Source organism: Nicotiana sylvestris, chromosome 9 (assembly GCF_000393655.2).
Source record: "Nicotiana sylvestris chromosome 9, ASM39365v2, whole genome shotgun sequence".
NCBI classification, from domain to species: Eukaryota; Viridiplantae; Streptophyta; class Magnoliopsida; order Solanales; family Solanaceae; genus Nicotiana; species Nicotiana sylvestris.
The window spans coordinates 170055388-170075436 of NC_091065.1; the positions used below are offsets into that span (position 1 = coordinate 170055388).

At 40.4% G+C, this 20049-nt stretch overlaps 1 protein-coding gene across 1 annotated transcript; it reads left to right on the top strand.

Moving 5' to 3' along the window:
- Nucleotides 1-2287: 2287 nt before the first annotated feature.
- On the top strand, nucleotides 2288-2671 carry LOC138878582 (bZIP transcription factor 11-like). The gene has a single exon (XM_070158274.1). The coding sequence runs from the start codon at nucleotides 2288-2290 to the stop codon at nucleotides 2669-2671; it is 384 nt and encodes a 127-aa protein (XP_070014375.1).
- Nucleotides 2672-20049: the final 17378 nt, after the last annotated feature.

Sequence of the window (20049 nt, forward strand, 5' to 3'; positions counted from 1 at the left end):
AGTCTTCACCTTCTCGGCATCTACTACTAAACTAATATATCGGGACATGGGTTCACATCATCCCGGCTTCGAAGAAGGCTTGTCGACCATGAGATCGGAGGTCGTTTCATAGGGTCCTGGGATGCATTCCTCAAGATGAGGGGGTACTATTGCCTTGCCCGTAGACGAGCGTGAAGAAGAGGAAGGCACGTCTTCCTGAGGGACAGAGGTGGAAGTCTTCGCCATCCTTGTTAAAAGGTTTTAGAGGGGAGAAGAAATTGTTATCAGAGAAGAACACAAGAGAGAAGTAAGAAGAACTCTTTTGAAGGCTTGATGATACAGTGGAAAATAAGGGGCGAAGGAAGAAGTATTTATAGAGGTCAATCTTGTACGTTGGAGCAGGCCGAAAGATAGCCAACCACTGTAATCAATTCAATGGCTTTTCAAGGGCTGTATGGACGCGACCTTTAGACACCCTTTTGTCACATCAATCGCTTGATATAGCGTAACTGAAGTCATGATGGAAGTATCGAAGAGGAAAGAATTCAAGACCGTATCTTATGATCATTACGACATTTCATAGCCCGTCTCCAAAAGGCTTGAGGTTCGACCCCGAGGGCTCCCTATGCTTGATCTCGGGGCAGCGCAAATCGGTGGCTATCATGGACAAGCGGGAAATTCCCAAGGCACGTGGTCAAAGCTGACAACGCCTACAAGAATAGTACAAGTCCGTACCGAACCATTAAATAGTTGTACCAGCTATGTTTCTTTGTAATAATTATACATGTATCATGTTGGGATTCCCCCTCCTATATAAAGGGAACCTTTGTTATTTCTTGCAGGCATGATATTCAATACAAGAACAAGAACATTCTCTGCTCTTTAACTTAAACATATTCTACTGTCGCTCCTTTGATTTTATTGCTTACATTTATTGTGTTTTATTGATTGTTCTTCATTTATTACTCATCATTGATCATAAAGAGCCATCATCAAGGTCCTTAGAACTGTTAGTTCTTCATCGACCATCGCCAGTCTGACACTTTAGCTCGACCTCAAGGCCCAGCGTAGGCCAGCTCGAGACCCCGATTCACGGCTATTCGGTTTGCATAACATACTGTCCTCTAGCTCTTATCTTATTTTCCTGACTCACACTTAGCATCTATCGCTTACCAACTAGCATTAAAATAAATCACGTATTTTTAGCTATACAACAAAAGAACCGCAATTAAATAAAGTTAAACATACTATAAACTTTATAATTCATATATAGATTTCACTGTATAGCTGGAGCCCTTCCAAATAGTAAAACAAGTCCTGCGCAAGCACGTTTGTCCATTTTTGACTTCTCCTATTCTTACCTACCTTAGCAAAAAGAAAAGACCCAATAGAAGTCCCCCTTTTCAAAGATACTACATTTTTTATTTTAGTCTTTTTTGGAAATTTATATTTGATTGGCAGACTCGTCCTACTTTTTAATTTCCTTCAAGGGGCACTTACAATCCTATATAATGGTTCTCCAATGCTATCACAAACCTCTTCCATTTCTCCTTCCTCTCCTAAACTTTGGTGTTCTAAAACTCTGTTCCTATAATATTCCCCTCTCTCATTTCCTCTTTATTTCCTCTTCTAAATCTTGAGACTTTATTAAGACATTGCTCATGCCTTTTACTCTTGACGTCTACATGTTTTACTTTAGTTCTTGATGTTTGGTATCCATATCTCGAGTAATCAGTGAAGTCATTCTTTCTGGTTTTACCATCAATTCAACCCTTCGTCGTGGTACCCATTTAGTTCAATCTTTCTCTGTCGTCTTCCTTTACTGGTTCTATGTATTCCCCTGAAAAAATAACCTTTTAACTCCATTAAATTTCAACCCCTATATCATAATTTAGCTATTAGTATACTATTGATATTTTTATCGAGTTATTACAACACTATCTTTCTTTTTTTAACAAATTCGGTATCCCCACCAATTTGTCCGACTAATTCAGATGTACACCATGTAGGGTCTATTAAAGGTAGTTTAAACTCAACTAATTCAGGTTCGGCCCAGGTTTGACCCATATTGTAGGGCCAATAGAGGTGCTCTAAACATCCAATATCCATAATTCATTAGCCCAACCAACCCAGCTCCGCGTTTTGTAGGAACCATTAAAGGTAATTTAACCACCCGATATAAAAAATCTACCAACCCGACAACTTCAGATTGGTATCGCATGAGACCCATTAAAAGAGTTCAATTCTATAAAGGTATGACTTCTTTTGGTGGAAATACTTTAGGGCCAAGCCAAGAAGATATGCGATAATGGACCAAAGGAAACACAAAAGAATGATATCAAACAGGGAATCAACAAAATGGTCAAGGATGAAAAAGCAAAAGCATTCTGATGATCTAACAGCTCAAGTGAATCAACTTAGGGAAGAAAACAACCAAATTGTAATAAATATACTATATGTGTTGACACAGTTTCAAATGAACGTGGAAGCAGAGAACTTGATTCTCAGAGCTCAGATTGCTGAATTAAGCCACAGGCTGCCGTCTCTAAACGAGATCATAAATTGCGTGAACTCATCAAATTTAAATTCTGCGGCTGCAATTCATGAAAAAGAGGAATATGTTAGTTATCTTGAATTAGATGATTTCTTGAACCCTTGGAATTTGCTCCAAGTGAATCACTCTGTTATGTGATGTAGTGGCCTGAACTGGCTAACCAAAGTTACTTTCGGAATCACACTTCTTACAGCTAACTTGTGTCCAGAAGGCATCTTGGACTGGATGTGCTGGAAAAGGTTACATATGATGACAGTAATAGGCATGAATTATTTGCAAATTAAAAACAAATAATGGAGATAATATAACAGAATAAACCTAACACTATAGCTAAAGAAAAAGTAGATTACATCAGTTGTTATACAACCATGAACATCAAAACTAGGGCTGTATTGTGGGTTGGGCCCAGCCCGGGACCGCCCCGGGCCCTCGAGACCACGGGCCTAATGGGTCAAACGGTCCGGTTCAAACGGGCCGGTCTCAAACGGTCTTTGAGGCCCACTGTGGGGCGGTCCTATACAAATAGACTGCGAGCCCGGGACCGTTTAGCCAGAGACCGACAGGCGGGCCCGGGACGGTTCAACCGGACCTAACGGGCCCAACGGTAATTTTTTAATTTTTTTTTAAAAAAAAAGACCAACGGCTAGAAATTTAAAAAGTAGCCGTTGGCCCTTAATTTCAGCCGTTGGGAAGTTTAAAAAATAGTCATTTGGCCCATAAACTTTATTTTAACCCCAAACTTTTTATAATTACACTTTTTTCCTATTCTCAACTATAAATACCCCCTCATTCTTTCAATTTTACTCACAAATTCATCAATCTCTCTCTAATTTTATTCTATAATTGCTTACTTTATTATTACAATTTCGTGAAAAATTATGAAGTTGGTGAATTGAAGTATTCAAGTCTTCAATGATATTCAATTTTCAAGAAGTTGTTCGCCAATTCGGTAAACTCGTTCCAACTCTTAAGTTTTAATATTATAGTTTTGTTTGTTTTATTTAGTATAATTATAATTGATATGAACTTTTCTTTAAAAAAATATTTGGTGGTAAGGGAAAATCTAAAATTGGTGAATCTAGTCGCCAAGCTACTACTCTTCCCCCGGCTCCCCGACCCAGACCTGTTACTCGTCCTCCTCCACCTGTTATTCTTGATAGTGATAACCCTTGTTTTCAATTTTTCGATAGTCAATTTTGCCATGATGTTGCACCAGGTTAACAATTAAATGAAGAAGTTATGAATGCTCTTTATCCTAATCAAACTATCTTTGAAAATGTAGAGGAAAATGATGATTTAGATGAAACGCAGTCGGATTTAGATGATACACCTACTAGTCCTGTTAATAACCCAACTAATGCCCTGCCTGACCCTCCTGTAGTAACCTCTACTTTTAATAGACAACCTTCTAAACGGCCCAAAACATCTCTTGTTTGGCACTTTTTTACTCAACTAAGAGAACAAAATAAGGCTAAGTGTAAAACTTGTGGGTCTTTGATGGCTCATAGTCACGACCCGGATTTCCCACCCTCGTGAATCGTGATGGCGCCTACTCGTAGAAGCTAGGCTAGCCACTAAATTAGAAAGTCTTAACTCTTTGGTTTTAATCCTTTTTATAACATACATTAACGAGCGATAAACATTTCAATAACAGCGGAATATGAGATTAAGCGGAAGACTTAGATAAAATGAACCAAAATAATAAGAAACTTCACATGTGCCTCTACCCAGAAACTGGTGTCACAACATTCACAGACTGTCTAAGAATGCTACATACAAGTGTCTAAAACAAAAGAAATATAGTCTGTTTCGGATACAAAATAAAACAGAACATCTAAATAGATAGAAGAGCTGCGGACGCCTGCAGGACTACCTCGGGATCTCGGTGGACTGAAGGCTGGCTCCCGAGCTACTGTTGCTGACCAAGTACTGCTCCGGTATCTGCACAGAGTGCAGATAGTATCAGCACAACCGACCCCATGTGCTGGTAAGTGTCTGGCCTAACCACGATGAGGTAGTGATGAGGCTAGGACCAGACTCCAAATAAACCTGTGCAGTGATATATATATAGCGGAAAAATGAACTAGAACAACAATTAAAGCTGGGAAGGGGAAACATGCTTCGGGGAATAACAGATAAAACAGAATCTCAAGAGAATTATAAGGAAACAAAAATTTAACTTGTAATAAGGATAAGGAAAACAAAGGCAAATTTCACTTTCGGTTCACATCTTGTTGCAGGCGTGCAACTTGATCCCATTTCTCATATCTTGTTGTAGGCGTACCACCCGCTCCCATTTTATTAACTCTTGTGGTAGGCGTACCACCAGTTCCCATTTCATTATGTCTTGTGGTAGGCGTACCACCCGCTCCCATTTCATCAAATCTCGTGGTAGGCGTACCACCTGCTCCCATTTCATCATATCTTGTGGTAGGCGTATCACCCACTCCCATTTCATCAAATCTCGTGGTAGGCATACCACCCTCTCCCATTTCATCATGTCTTGTGGTAGGCGTACCACCCGCTCCCATTTTATCAAATCTTGTGGTAGGCGTACCACCCGCTCACATTTCATCATATCTTGTGGTAGGCGTACCACCCGCTCCTATTTACAAGCCAACACAAAATCACAAGGAATCCCGGCAAGGGAACAAAAGTAATATAATAACTTCCCGGTAAGGGAGCAACAATATTGAAACAAACATCCCGGCAAGGGAGAATCAGCTATAACCAATCCTAACTCAACTTCTACTCAGCTCAATTAGTACCAAGACTCATTCATAAATAAAATCCACGAGAATAAACTAAATATTTGCTCAATATCGAGAGTCATCAATTAAAGCATATGTAGTAACATTTAAGAACACAACAACTATCAATTTAAGACTCACGGTCATGTTCGACACCAACGTATAGATACTCGTCACCATGCCTATACGTCGTACTCAACAAGAAGCAATTAGCAAATAGGACACAACTCCTAATCCCTCAAGCTAATGTTAGACCGGAGACTTACCTCAAACATCCACGGCCAACTCAATCCTCAAACACTGCTTTTCCTTTTAAATTTGGCTCCAACCCAATCGAATCTATACATAATCGACTTAATAACATCAATAAATGCTGAACAATTCGAATCCAATGCATAATTATAGCTTTCTAAACATTCTTCCCAAAAATCCAAAATTCGATCCCGGACCCACTTGATTAAAACACGAGGTTCGGATCAAAACCCGATTACCCATTCACTCACGAGCCCGAATATATAATTTGTTTTCAAATCCAACCACAAAACGAGGTCTAAATCGCAATTAATCAAAAAGCCTTAATTCTATCCAAATTCCTGATTTTCTACCCTTAATCTCATGTTTTACGCCTAGAAATCTAGTGGGTGTTTGATGAAAATGGAAGAAAACAAGTTAAAGATTACGTACCCAAGAGATTATGGTGAAGAAATGCTTCAAAAATCGCCTAAGAGCTTTGGAGAAGAAGAAGTTTATGAAAGTTTTATGAAATCCGGAAAGTGTTCTGTTTTTGGTTTGTTAAAGTCAATGGGTGAAAACACTCTTCGCGTTCGCGACAGACCCCTCGCGTTCGCGATGGGTCAGGCTGGGTAAGCCTTCGCGTTCGCATGAACGGGCTCGCGTTCGCGGAGCTTTAACCCCTCGAGCCCTCGTGTTAGCGTCCAGTGGATCGCGTTCGCATAGGATAATTTCCCCACCCCCTGCCCAGGCCCACTTGGCCTTCGCGTTCGCGTGGCCAGGACCACATTCGCGAAGGGATAACCCCCCACTACCTCGCGTTCACGACCTGAGCTTCGCGTTCGCGTAGAAGGATTTTCCTTCAGCATAATTTACACATCGCATTCGCGAGGGCTATCCCGCGAACGCGAAGAAGAACATATCAGTGCACCTGAATAGCTATTTCTGCAACTTTTCTTAAGTTCAAAACTTCCCGAAACACATCCGAAAAACAGCCGAGCCCTCGGGGCTCCTAACTAAACACACGTACTAACTCAACAACATCATACGAACTTATCTGTGCGATCCAATCGCCAAAATAACCTCAATAACAACGAATTAAATCTCAAAATCAAAGAATTTTTCTCAAACTTCATAAAGCATCAACTTTAGCAATTTAGGTCTGAATCACGTCAAACGACGTCCGTGTTTCACCAAATTTTTCAGAAATGTCTTAAATCATATATAAGTCTTGTACTGGGCACCGAAACCAAAATACGGGCCCGATACCAACATGTTCTAATCGATTTTCATTTCAAATTTCCCTAAACAATTTCAGTAAATAATTTTCTTTAAAAATTTATTTCTCGGGCTTAGGACCTCTAAATTCGATTCCGGGCATACGCCCAAGTCCCATATTTTCCTACGGACCCTCCGGGACCATCAAATCATGGGTTTGTGTCTGTTTACCCAAAACATTGACCGAAGTCAAATTAACTCATTTTATAACCAAATTTTATCATTTTTCATAGAATTTCATATGTAAGCTTTTCGGCTACGCGCCTGGACTACACACGCAAATCGAGGCAACTCTAAATAAGATTTTCAAGACATCTCCCACCTCTAAAAAAATCGTTCGTCCTCGATCGGATAGAAGAAAGAAGTACCTGAGTCGGGAAAAGATGGGAATAACGGCTCTGCATATCGGACTCGGACTCCCAGGACGATGCCTCCGGAGGCTGACTCTCCACTGAACATGAACAGAAGGAAGACTTTTCGAACTAAACTGACGAACCTGCCAGTCTAGAATAGCTACCGGCTCTTCCTCATAAGACAAGTCCTTGTCCAACTGGATAGTACTGAAATATAACACGTGAGATGGATCGCTGTGATACTTCCGTAGCATGGACACATGAAACACTGGATGCACGACTGATAAGCTCGGCGGCAATGCAAGTCTATAAGCCACCCCTCCCACTCGATCAAGGATCTCAAACAGACCAATGAACCTAGGGCTAAGCTTGCCCTTCTTCCCAAATCTCATCATGCCCTTCATAGGCGACACTCGGAGCAATACCCGCTCACCGACCATAAAAGCCACATCTCGAACCTTACGGTCTGCATAACTCTTTTGCCTGGACTGAACTGTATGAAGACTATCCTGACCTTGTCCAAGGCCTGCTGAACCAAATCTGTACCCAACAACCGAGCCTCTCCCAGCTCAAACCATCCAAACGGAGACCGACACCTCCTACCATATAAAGCCTCATAAGGAACAATCTAGATACTCGACTGGTAGCTGTTGTTGTAGGCAAACTCTGCTAAAAGCAAAAACTGATCCCGCGAGCCTCCAAAGTCAATAACACAAGCTTGGAGCATATCCTAAAGAATCTGAATAGTCTGCTCGGACTGCCCGTCCCTCTGAGGATGAAATGTTGTGCTCAACTCAACCTGAGTGCCCAACTCTCGCTGAAATGCTCTCCAGAATCTCGAGGTAAACTGCGTACCTCGGTCTGAAATGATAGATACATGCACACCATGAAGACGTACAATCTCCCGGATATAGATCTCAGCTAACCTCTCGGATGAATAGGAGACTACCCTAGGAATGAAATACGCTGACTTGGTCAGCCTATCAACAATGACACATACGCGTCGAACTTCCTCCAAGTCTGCGGGAGTCCAACAATGAAATCCATAGTGATCTGCTCCCACTTCCACTCGGGAAGCTCAATCTTCTAAAATAAACCAACAGGTCTCTGATGCTCGTACTTAACCTGCTGACAATTCAAACACTGAGCCACATATGCAACGATATCCTTCTTCATTCTATGCCACCAATAATTCTACCGCAAATCCTAATACATCTTCCCAACGCCCGGATGAATAGAGTACCGGGGGCTATAGGCCTCCTCTAAGATCAACTCCCGAAGTCCATCCACATTAGGCACACATACTCGACCCTGTAATCACAAAACTCCATCATCATCTAAGGTAACCTGCTTGGAACCTCCGTGTTACACCGTGTCTCTAAGAACATACAAATGGGGATCATCATACTGTCGATCACGGATACGCTCCAATAAGGAAGAACGAGCGATCATGCAAGATAATACTCGACTAGGCTCAGAGATATCCAACCTCACAAGCCGATTGGCCAAAGCCTGAACATCCAAAGCAAACGGTCTCTCACCAACCGGAATATAAGCGAGACTGCCCATACTGGCTGACTTCCTACTCAAAGCATCGACCACCGCATTGGCCTTTCCCGGATGATATAAGATAGTGATATCATAATCCTTCAACAATTCCAACCACCTCCTCTGTCTCAAATTCAACTCATTTTGCTTGAACAAATACTGAAGACACTTGTGATCCGTGAACACCTCACATGCCACGCCATACAGATAATGCCTCCAAATTTTCAATGCGTGAACAATGGCTGCCAACTCTAAATCATGAACTAGATAGTTTTTCTCATGAATCTTCAACTGCCGCGAAACATAGGCAATGACCTTGCTATCCTGCATCAACACTACACCAAGCCCAATGCAAGATGCATCACAATAAACCGTATAAGGTCCTGATCCTGTGGGAAAAACCAACATCGGTGTCGTAGTCAGAGCTGTCTTGAGATTCTGAAAGCTTACCTCACACTCGTCCGACCATCTGAACTAGGCACCCTTCTGGGTCAGCCTGGTCATCTGGGCTGCGATAGATGAAAACCCCTCCACGAACTGACGATAGTAGCCTGCCAATCCCAAGAAACTCCGAATCTCTATAGCTGATGTTGGTCTAGGCCAGTTCTTGACTATCTTAATATTCTTCGGATCAAACTGAATACCCGCTTCTGACACAACATGACCCAGGAATGCAATTGAACTCAACCAGAACTCACACTTCGAGAACTTAGCATATAGCTGACTATCCTTTAGAGTCTGAAGAACCACTCTGATATGCTGCTCGTGCTCCTCCTTGCTGCGGGAATATATCAAAATATCATCATTGAAGTCTATCACGAACGAATCCAAATAAGGCTTGAACACTCGATTCATCAAGTCCATAAAAGCTACTGGGGCAATTGTCAACCCAAATGACATAACCAAGAACTCATAATGCCCGTACCGAGTGCGGAAAGCTGTCTTAGGGACATCGGATGCCCTAATCCTCAACTGATGGTAGCCAGATCTCAAATCAATCTTCAAAAATACCTTGGCACCCTGAAGTTGATCAAATAAATCATCAATCCTCGGCAATGAATACTTATTCTTGATTGTAACCTTGTTCAACTGTCGGTAATCAATACACATTCTCATCGAACCATCCTTTTTCTTAACAAACAACACTGGCGCACCCCAAGGCGAAATACTGGGTCTAATAAAACCCTTCTCAAGCAAGTCTTACAACTGTTCCTTCAACCCTTTCAACTCAGGCTAGGCCATACGATACAGCGGGATAGAAATGGGCTGAGTGCCCGAAGCCAAATCGATGCAAAAGTCAATATCCCTGTCAGGTGGCATACCTGGCAAGTCTGAAGGGAATACCTCGGGGAACTTACGAACAATGGGCACATAATCAATAGATGGAACCTCAGTACCGGAATCGCGAACATATGCCAAATAGGCCAAACACCCCTTCTCGACCATGTGTCGAGCCTTCACATAAGCAATAACACTACGGGTAGAATGACCAGAAGTCCCTCTCCACTCTCAACGAGGCAAACCCGGTAAAGCTAAGGTCACAGTCTTGGCATGATAGTCCAAGATAGCATGGTAAGGTGATAACCAATCCATACCCAATATAACATCAAAATCGACCATGTCTAAAAGTAACAAATCTACACGAGTCTCAAGACCCCCAATCACCACAATACAAGAACGATGGACTCGATCAACCACAATAGAATCACCCACCGGTGTAGACACATAAACAGGAATTCTTAGTTAATCACTAGGCATGACCAGATACAGTGCAAAATAAGATGACACATACGAATATGTAGACCCTGGATCAAATAACACTGAAGCATCTCTATCACAAACCAGAACCGTACATATAATAACTGCATCTGAAGCCTCAATATCGGGCCTGCCTAGGAGAGCATAACATCAGGACTAGGCCCTACCACCCTGAACCACATCTTTGGGACGGCCTACTGCTGGCTGGCGTCCACCTCTAGCGGTCTAAGCTCCACCTCTAGCACCTCTACCCCCACCTCTAGCTGGTTGGGTGGCCTGTGGGGCACCCGGTGCCTGAACCATAGCACGGGAACTCTGATGCTGAGAGCTACCTGGCGCACGAGGGCAATACCTAGCAATGTGCCTCATGTCACCACAAGTAAAACAAGCCCTCGGCTGCTGGGGTTGACGACCCTGGAAACTCTGAAGCTGGTGGTGCACTGATATGTGCTGGTGGTGCAATGTAGGACTACTGATAGGATTACTGCATTTGAGGACCATGGCTACCTGAAGCACCGTGAGAAACCTGAAGAGCTGACTGAAAGGGCCTAGGAGGATGGCCTCTACCATATGAATCTCTACCTCCAGACAAGGTACCATTTAATTTGCCTGAATGATGGGGCCTCTTATCTGACCCATGACCACCTTCATGTGACAGAACCATCTCCACTATCCTGGCCACATTGGCCACCTCCTGGAAAGATATCCCTATCCCAGTCTCCCTAGTCATCTGAAGATGAATCGGCCTAATAAGACCATCAATAAACCTATTCACCCTCTCTCTCTCTCTCAGTAGGAAGTATGACAAGAGCATGGAGAGCTAAGTCGATGAACCTGGTCTCATACTAGGTAATAGTCATGGGACCCTGCTGAAGGCGCTTAAACTGCATCCGATATGCCTCTCTCTGAGTAATGGGGAGAAACTTCTCCAGAAATAGCTGTGTGAACTGCTCCCAAGTCAAAGATGGCGATTCGCCTGGTCTAGCCAAACAGAAATCCCTCCACCAAGTCTTGGCGGATCTAACAAAATCAACCCCATTGGTCTCAACAATGCCCATGTTCCAGAGAACCTCATAGCAGCTGTCTAGATAATCCTAGGGATCCTCAATAGATGCACCGATGAAAGTAGAAGTGAAGAGCTTGGTGAACCTATCCAGCTTCCACAAAGCATCGGCAAACATAGCTTCTCCATCACCGGTCTGAGCTACCACATCCGGCTGTACTACTCCAACTAGCTAAACCACTAGTGTCTGAATATGGGGAGCTACCTACTCCGGAGTGCGAGTAGTAGGATTCTGAGCCCCTCCTCCAGCCTGAGAGATGGCTGGTACTACAAGAAGCAAGCCTGATCGAGTGACACTCTCCATGAGGTCGACTAATCGGACCAGAGCGTCCTGAAGAACTAGGGTGGCAATAAACCCCTTTGGGACCTGAGCTGGGCCCACCGGAACTGCTGGGGCTAGAACCTCCTCATCAAAATCAACCTGAGGCTCCGCCACTGGTGTTGCTGCTCGGGGTTGAGCTCTACCCCTACCTCGGCCTCTAGCATGGCCCCGGCCTCGACTTCTGCCCCTCGTGGGAGCTGCTGTTGGGGGCTTGGGCTGCTGAGCGGTGGATGAGAAAGCGCGTGTTCTCGCCATCTGCGAAAGGACAAAGTAGAAGTTCAATTAGGATTGAGAAACAGAACCGCACGACAAGAAAGAACAAATGTGAAGTTTATTCCTAACTTTGTAGCTTCTAGGGGATAAATACAGGCGTCTCTATACCGATCCCTCAGACTCTACTGAGCTTGTCCATGAATTGTGAGACTTATGTAACCTAGAGCTCTGATACCAACTTGTCACGATCCAGATTTCCCACCCTCGTGAGTCGTGATGGCGCCTACTCGTAGAAGCTAGGCTAGCCACAAAATTAGAAAGTCTTAACTCTTTGGTTTTAATCCTTTTTATAACATATATTAACGAGCGATAAACATTTAAATAACAGCGGAATATGAGATTAAGCGGAAGACTTAGATAAATGAACCAAAGTAATAAGAAACTCCACATGTGCCTCTACCCAGAAACTGGTGTCACAACATTCACGGACTGTCTAAGAATGCTACATACAAGTGTCTGAAACAAAAAAAAAACATAGTTTGTCTCGGATACAAAAGAAAACAGAACATCTAAATAGATAAAAGAGATGTCGGGTCTGCGGACGCCTACAGGACTATCTCGGGATCTCGGTGGACTGAAGGTTGGCTCCCGAGCTACTGCTGATGACCAAGTACTGCTCCGGTATCTGCATAAATTGTAGAGTGCAGTATCAGCACAACCGACCCCATGTGCTGGTATGTGCCTTGCCTAACCCAGGCAAGGTAGTGACGAGGCTAGGACCTGACTCCAGATAAACATGTGCAGTGATATATATACACAACGGAAAAATGAACTAGAACAATAATTAAAGCTGGGAAGGGGTAACATGCTTCGGGGAATAACAGATAAAACAGAATCTCAAGAGAATTATAAGGAAACCAAAATTTAACTTCTAATAAGGATAAGGAAAACAAAGGCAAATTTCACTTTCGGTTCACATCTTATTGCAGGCGTGCAACCCGATCCCATTTCTCATATCTTGTGGTAGGCGTACCACCCGCTCCCATTTCATTAACTCTTGTGGTAGGCGTACCACCCGTTCCCATATCATTATGTCTTGTAGTAGGCGTACCACCCGCTTGCATTTCATCAAATCTCGTGGTAGGCGTACCACCCGCTCCCATTTCATCATATCTTGTAGTAGGCGTACCACCCGCTCCCATTTCATCAAATATCGTGTTAGGCGTACCACCCCACTCCCATTTCATCATGTCTTGTGGTAGGCATATCACCCGCTCCCATTTCATCAAATCTCGTGGTAGGCATACCACCCGCTCCCATTTTATCATATCTTGTGGTAGGCGTACCACCCTCTCCCATTTACAAGCCAACACAAAATCACAAGAAATCCTGGCAAGGGAATAAAAGCAATATAATAACTTCCCGGCAAGGGAGCAACAATATCGAAATAAACATCTCGGCAAGGTAGAGTCAGCTATAACCAATCCTAACTCAACTTCTACTCAGCTCAATTAATACCAATACTCATTCATAAATAAAATCTACGAGAATAAACTAAATCTTTGCTCAATATCAAGAGTCATCAATTAAAGCATCCGTAGTAACGTTTAACAACTATCAATTTAAGACTCACGATTATGCTCGACACCAACGTATAGATACCCGTCACCATGCCTACATGCCGTACTCAACAAGAAGCAATTAGCAAATAGGACACAACTCCTAATCCCTCAAATTAAGGTTAGACCGGACACTTACCTCAAACTTTCACGGCCAACTCAAGCCTCAAACACCGCTTTTCCTTTCAAATTTGGCTCCAACCCAATTGAATCTATACATAATCAACTTAATAACATCAATAAATGCTAAACAATTCGAATCCAATGCCTAACTATAGCTTTCTAATCATTCTTCCCAAAAATCCAAAAAATCGACCCCGGGCGCGCTTGGTCAAAATATGAGGTCCGAACCAAAACCCGATTACCCATTCACTCAAGAGCCCGAATATATAATTTGTTATCAAATCCAACCCCAAAACAAGGTCTAAATCACAATTAATCAAAAAGCCCTAATTCTATCCAAACCCCTAATTTTCTACCCTTAATCTCATGTTTTAGGCCTAGAAATCTAGTGGGTGTTGAGGAAAATGGAAGAAAACAAGTTAAAGATTACGTACCCAAGAGATTATGGTGAAGAAATGCTTCAAAAATCACCTAAGAGCTTTGGAGAAGAAGAAGTTTATGAAATATTTATGAAATCCCGAAAGTGTTCTGTTTTTGGTCTGTTAAAGTCAATGGGTGAAAACACTCTTCGCGTTCGCGACAGACCCCTCGTGTTCGCGATGGGTAAGGCTGGGTAAACCTTCGCGTTTGCGTGAACGGACTCGCGTTTGCGGAGCTTTAACCCCTCGAGACCTCGCGTTTGCGTCCAGTGGATCGCGTTTGAGTAGGGTAATTTCCCCACCCCCTGCCCAGGCCCACTCAGCCTTCGTGTTCGCGTGGCCAAAACCGCATTCGCGAAGGGATAACCCCCCACTGCCTTGCGTTCGCGACCTGAGCTATGCGTTCACATAGTTCACATAATTTTCCTTCAGCATAATTTACACATCGCGTTCGCGAGGGCCATCCCGCGAACGCGAAGAAGAACATATCAGTGCATCTGAACAACTATTTTTGCAACTTTTCTTAAGTTCAAAACTTCCCGAAACTAATGCGAAACACGGCCGAGCCCTCGGGGCTCCTAACCAAGCACTCGTACTAACTCAACAACATCATACGAACTTATCTGTGCGATCCAATCGCTAAAATAACCTCAATAACAATGAATTAAATCTCAAAATCAAAGAAATTTTCTCAAACTTCATAAAACATCAACTTTAGCAATTTAGGTGTGAATCATGTCAAACGACGTCTGTTTTTCGCCAAATTTTTTAGAAATGTCTTAAATCATATATAAGTCATGTACTGGGCACCGGAACCAAAATACGGGCCTGATACCAATATGTTCTAATCGATTTTAATTTCAAATTTCCTTAAACAATTTCAGTAAACAATTTTCTTTAAAAATTCATTTCCCGGTCTTGGGACCTCGGAATTCGATTCCGGGCATACTTCCAACTCCCATATTTTCCTATGAACCCTCCGGGACCGTCAAATCATGGTTCCATCCCTTTACCTAAAACGTTGACCGAAGTTAAATTAACTCATTTTATAACCAAATTTTATCATTTTTCATAGAATTTCATATTTAAGCTTTCCGGCTACGCGCCTGAACTACACAAGCAAATCGAGGCGACTCTAAATGAGGTTTTCAAGGCCTCGGAAACACAAAATTTAGTTTAAAAACAAGTGATGACCACATAAATTTACTGGAGACCGTAGTGGTATGGGTAGTTTGACTAGACACATAAAGACACACCCTAAAGATAAAACTAGATATTTACAAATGAAAGCTGAGCAAGAGGGGACAAGTGTAGATAGTACGGTTAACCCTAGTACATGGTCAAATCTAGTTCAACCGGGAATTAACACTGTTACCGGTGGCATTTTATATTATGATCCAAATAAAGATCGTGAAGAATTGGCAAAATAAGTTATTGTTATGTGTTTACCATATAGTTTTCCTTCTAAACCTCATTTTGTGCATTATATTAGAAGAGTTTTTAATCCTACTTATAAAGGATGGCCTCGCGCAACCGTAAAGAGAGATATTTATAAATATAAACATGAATATGAATAATATTTGCGCTATTTATTTACTCATATAGATTGTCGCATTGCTATTACTACTGATATTGGTAGAAGTGGTAATGACTGTGATTATCTAACTGTTACAAGTCATTAGATAGATGAGGACTGAATAATGCAAAAGTGCATTATTGCTTATAGAATAATTAATTCACGCCACACAGGTAAGTTTATTGTTAACACAATTGCAGATATCTGCAGATATTTTTCCATTAGAGATAAAATTATGTCGGTTTCAATGGATAATGCTTCAAGTAACACTAACGCCATAGGCTTGCTTATAACTACACTAAATCCTGCATTTAGTAATATCTTTCATTTTAGATGTATTTGCCATATTTACCATTTAATCGCCGATGATGGTATGAAAGCTTTAAATGTAGAAATTGAAAAGGTTAAAATGGCTCTTAATTGGCTTTTTTTATTCAAACTGTAGAAGTAGACTTAGAGACTATTTCAAAAAATGTGATGAATTTGTACTTAGAGAAAGAAAGGTTCATAAACCTTGTCCGACTAGATGGAATTACATGTATGAAAGTTTAGCTGTTTCACTTGGAGATGCAAAAACCTCAATTAAAATAAATTCTCAAACAGTTTATAATGCTTATCAACTTGCGTTAGATCATGCTAGACCAAATGTTCCAACTCCTATTTCGTCTAGTTCGCAATCATCTAAAAGAACTGTGGGCCTAAAAGCCCTTAGTTCTTGGACGGAGTTCAGGAGTTCTCAAGGTGATAATATTGGTGATCGTTCACAACTAAATGAGGTTCAAGTTTATTTATCGCAAGGACTTGAATCAGAGAATCCGGACGGCTCCTTCGATGTTTTGGAATGGTGGAAGGACAAACAAAAACACTATCTGGTTCTTTCAAGGATGGCTCGAGATATTTTAAGTGTTCAAGCTTCAATAGTGGCATCGGAGAGCGCTTTCAGTCAAGCGAGACTTCAAATCGGTGATCATAGAGCGTCTATAAGGGAGATCTTGGAAAAATCAGTACTCTTCAGAGATTGGATCCGTTCGGAAAGAAGAAATTTTGGACTTGCAGAATCACAACCGGAGATAGACAAAGGTTATGAAGAAATGCTAGCGGAACTTGCGTAGGATGTTGCTTCATCCGGAAGTGGTGATGAACAAGCTTCTTTCCACCACCACTAACGGAAATTCCTCCGGACCTTGAAGGATTTATGAGATTTGTTAGAGATAATACATAGACTAATATATAACTTGTATTTTGGCACATCTTCCTCAGTTTTTTTTCCTTTTAATGGTGGTATTAGTACCTTGTTGTGCTCATTTATTGGGGGGGGGGAAGACTAAGAAAGATATTGTCATTTTTTGTTAATGTCTTAATAATAAAAATTATAAGACATTCCCTTGATATTTCTTTGCAATTTATTTTGTTTTAAATTTGAAATAGTATATATATTATATATCTAATACATTTTCTTCAATTAAAGGACAGTCGAAACGGGATTTGTTTATTTATTTCAGAGTCGCCACCTGGGAATTTTAAGGTGTCTCATGTCACCGGTTTTAATCCCGAATCGAGGAGAACATGACTCTGTTTGTCATTCTGCGAACCAGAAACCCGAGTAAGGAATTCTGTTAATCCGGGAGAAGGTGTTAGGCATTCCCGAATTTCGTGGTTCTAGCATGGTTGCTTAACCATTTTTATATTTGGCTTAATTATCTTGATTTACTAAATACATTTTTTTTCTTGTTGCCCGATTTTATTACCGCTTTTGTTTAGATTGTTTACAATTATAGAAACGAATCACGCGTACGTATATTCGTATTGTATACCTTTTATAAATGTAGAGAATCGTGTCACGCATACGTGTACACAAAAAGATTGATAATATTTTTATATTTTATTATAAAAAGAAATTTGATGTTCGAAATTGTGTTTAAAATAAAATTAAGAACATTCATCACTCTTATATGATTGGATAGTGAACTGCAAATCTCGGGTTATACGAAATTAATTTAATATCCTCCGACGAATCTTTTTTTGTTAAAATTTTGGCTCAAAGTTGCGCGAACGCATAATCCGAACTGCCTTAAAAAATGTAATTAGGCCACGCGAACGTATCCCTAATTTCACAAAATATTCTTGATGGTAACATAAAATTCTATACAAATTGTTTATTACATCCATCTATTTTTAAATATGAAAGTCATGGGAAATCGCTGATTTGGACGTCTTCAAATTTCTTGAAAAGAATTCAAAATTTATTATGTGTTGACCGCAAGTTTTATTTTACGCGTATGAATTATATACCTCAAAACTATTCAAATTTTTAAGAATTAATGATATGAAAAACAAACAACAACGTGTAACTAAAACTACCATTTCTATCGTGAATACAATATTTGTATACCCAAAAAGCGAATTGCGTGCAAAATTAGGAAAAGAATTGATTTGATAAACGAACTAATAGTTTTCGAAGAATTTTCATTGTTATATTCAGGGCGAACTCTATTTTTTGTATGTCTTTGACTTAAATGTTGCATTTTAGTATTTATAAATCCCACCTCCTTATCATCTACTTTTTTAGTCCAAAGTTATAATTATTTGGTTAATTTTGCTTACGATGATTGAGTTTGGGATAGATATAATCAAAACAATTCTTATTCTCAGCCTATGCGAGCTATTTGCAAACATTAACTCTACACTTTGTAAAAATTATTGACATTATTTTTTATACTATTTTTAAAGAAATGAATTGATCGCATTCTTAAAGTAATTGGGCTATTTGTTATAAAAAAACTAATCTACAAATCGATTTAATAAGAAGACATTACATGTAACGTAGTTGTACATATGAACCATTCATGATATTCCAACATCGTAAATGTAACGGATTATATCAATTCACCTTTCCACTATGGTTATACACATAACCGTTATTATTCCATATACGAACAAAATACAACTAACATCATTCAATCAACAACAAAATCGGATATTTGACAAAATAGGCTAGTAATGTAGTTTCTTGATATTTCCATACTATTCTATACTTAGCTAACAATATCACAAGATTTAACTAATGGCCAACTTTCTGCCATGTTCCCTATCTCGACAATTCAAACAATAAATGTCATCACTAAACTTCAAAATAAATAAGATTATCGTAGAAATTACTACTTCACAAGGTCAATTGGCTAATAGTTTATCATATCAAGTATAATACTATATTAACCAACTAAAACAAAACTGAAACTTAAACTAATATATTTAATGAGTAGAAGACATAATTGTAATTCCAAACATCATTTTTCTTGCAATGTTGAAGCTTTTCATGACATGAGTTTATAGATATGTACCTGGAAATGAGGGTAAAAGATGTAAAGTTCAGCAGTAGTAGCAGCAACAAAAATGCAGAATATACCAATGTTTCAACAGATTTGAGCAACAAACAACAAGACCTGTGAAGCCCAGACGCACAGTGGCAGGAATTTTAGGAAATTGCAGATTTAAACCAAACAATATCAACAAACAAACCCGGACAGATTCAAGGGAACAATGTTTCAGATTTTCTTTCTTTCTTCTCTATCTGTTTCAGATTTGTTTCCCTCTAACTGATTCTCCTCCCTTTTTTTCTATTTTTCTGTTTCTCTCTATGTCTATTTTTTCCAGTTTCAGATGCAGATTTCTTTATTTCCTTCCTTTTTATTTCTCCTCTCTATCTGGTTCTCTCTGTATTCTCTATGTGTTCTGTCCTCACTACTGATTTCAGCTCTCTTTTAGATCCTTTCTTTGGTATGTATATCTCTCTCTCTCTCTATCTTTTTTTTGTTCTCTCTGTCTGGTCCCTTCTATCTCCTCTTTATACAAGTTTGCTCTTAGCAGCCTACTGTCCGGACCCCTTTTCTTTTTTTTAAAAAAAATCAGAAATTTTCCACTCAAATGACACTAAGTCTGATTTTCTATTGATCAAACCACTAAGGATACCTTTTTCCCTTAATTTCAGCCCCCTCCATTACCTTTTGTTTTCCATTATCCCATTAAATTAAAGCCATTAACATTCCACTATAACACACTAATACTAACATACTGTTCTTATTGTTTCATTCCCAGAATACCCCTATAATCCTACTGTTATTACTGCCCTTAATTCAAACTTTTTGTAACCTATTATTGAACATCTATTATTTCAAAACTATCAGTTGATGACTGAAGACCAAAACTGAAGGCTGAATTCTAACTGATCTATTGAACTGAATTTAAATTAAAACTAACACAACA

What these genes read in the sequence shown, in the direction of transcription:
- LOC138878582 (XM_070158274.1), top strand. Translation starts at nt 2,288, where the DNA reads ATGGACCAAAGGAAACACAAAAGAATGATATCAAACAGGGAATCAACA.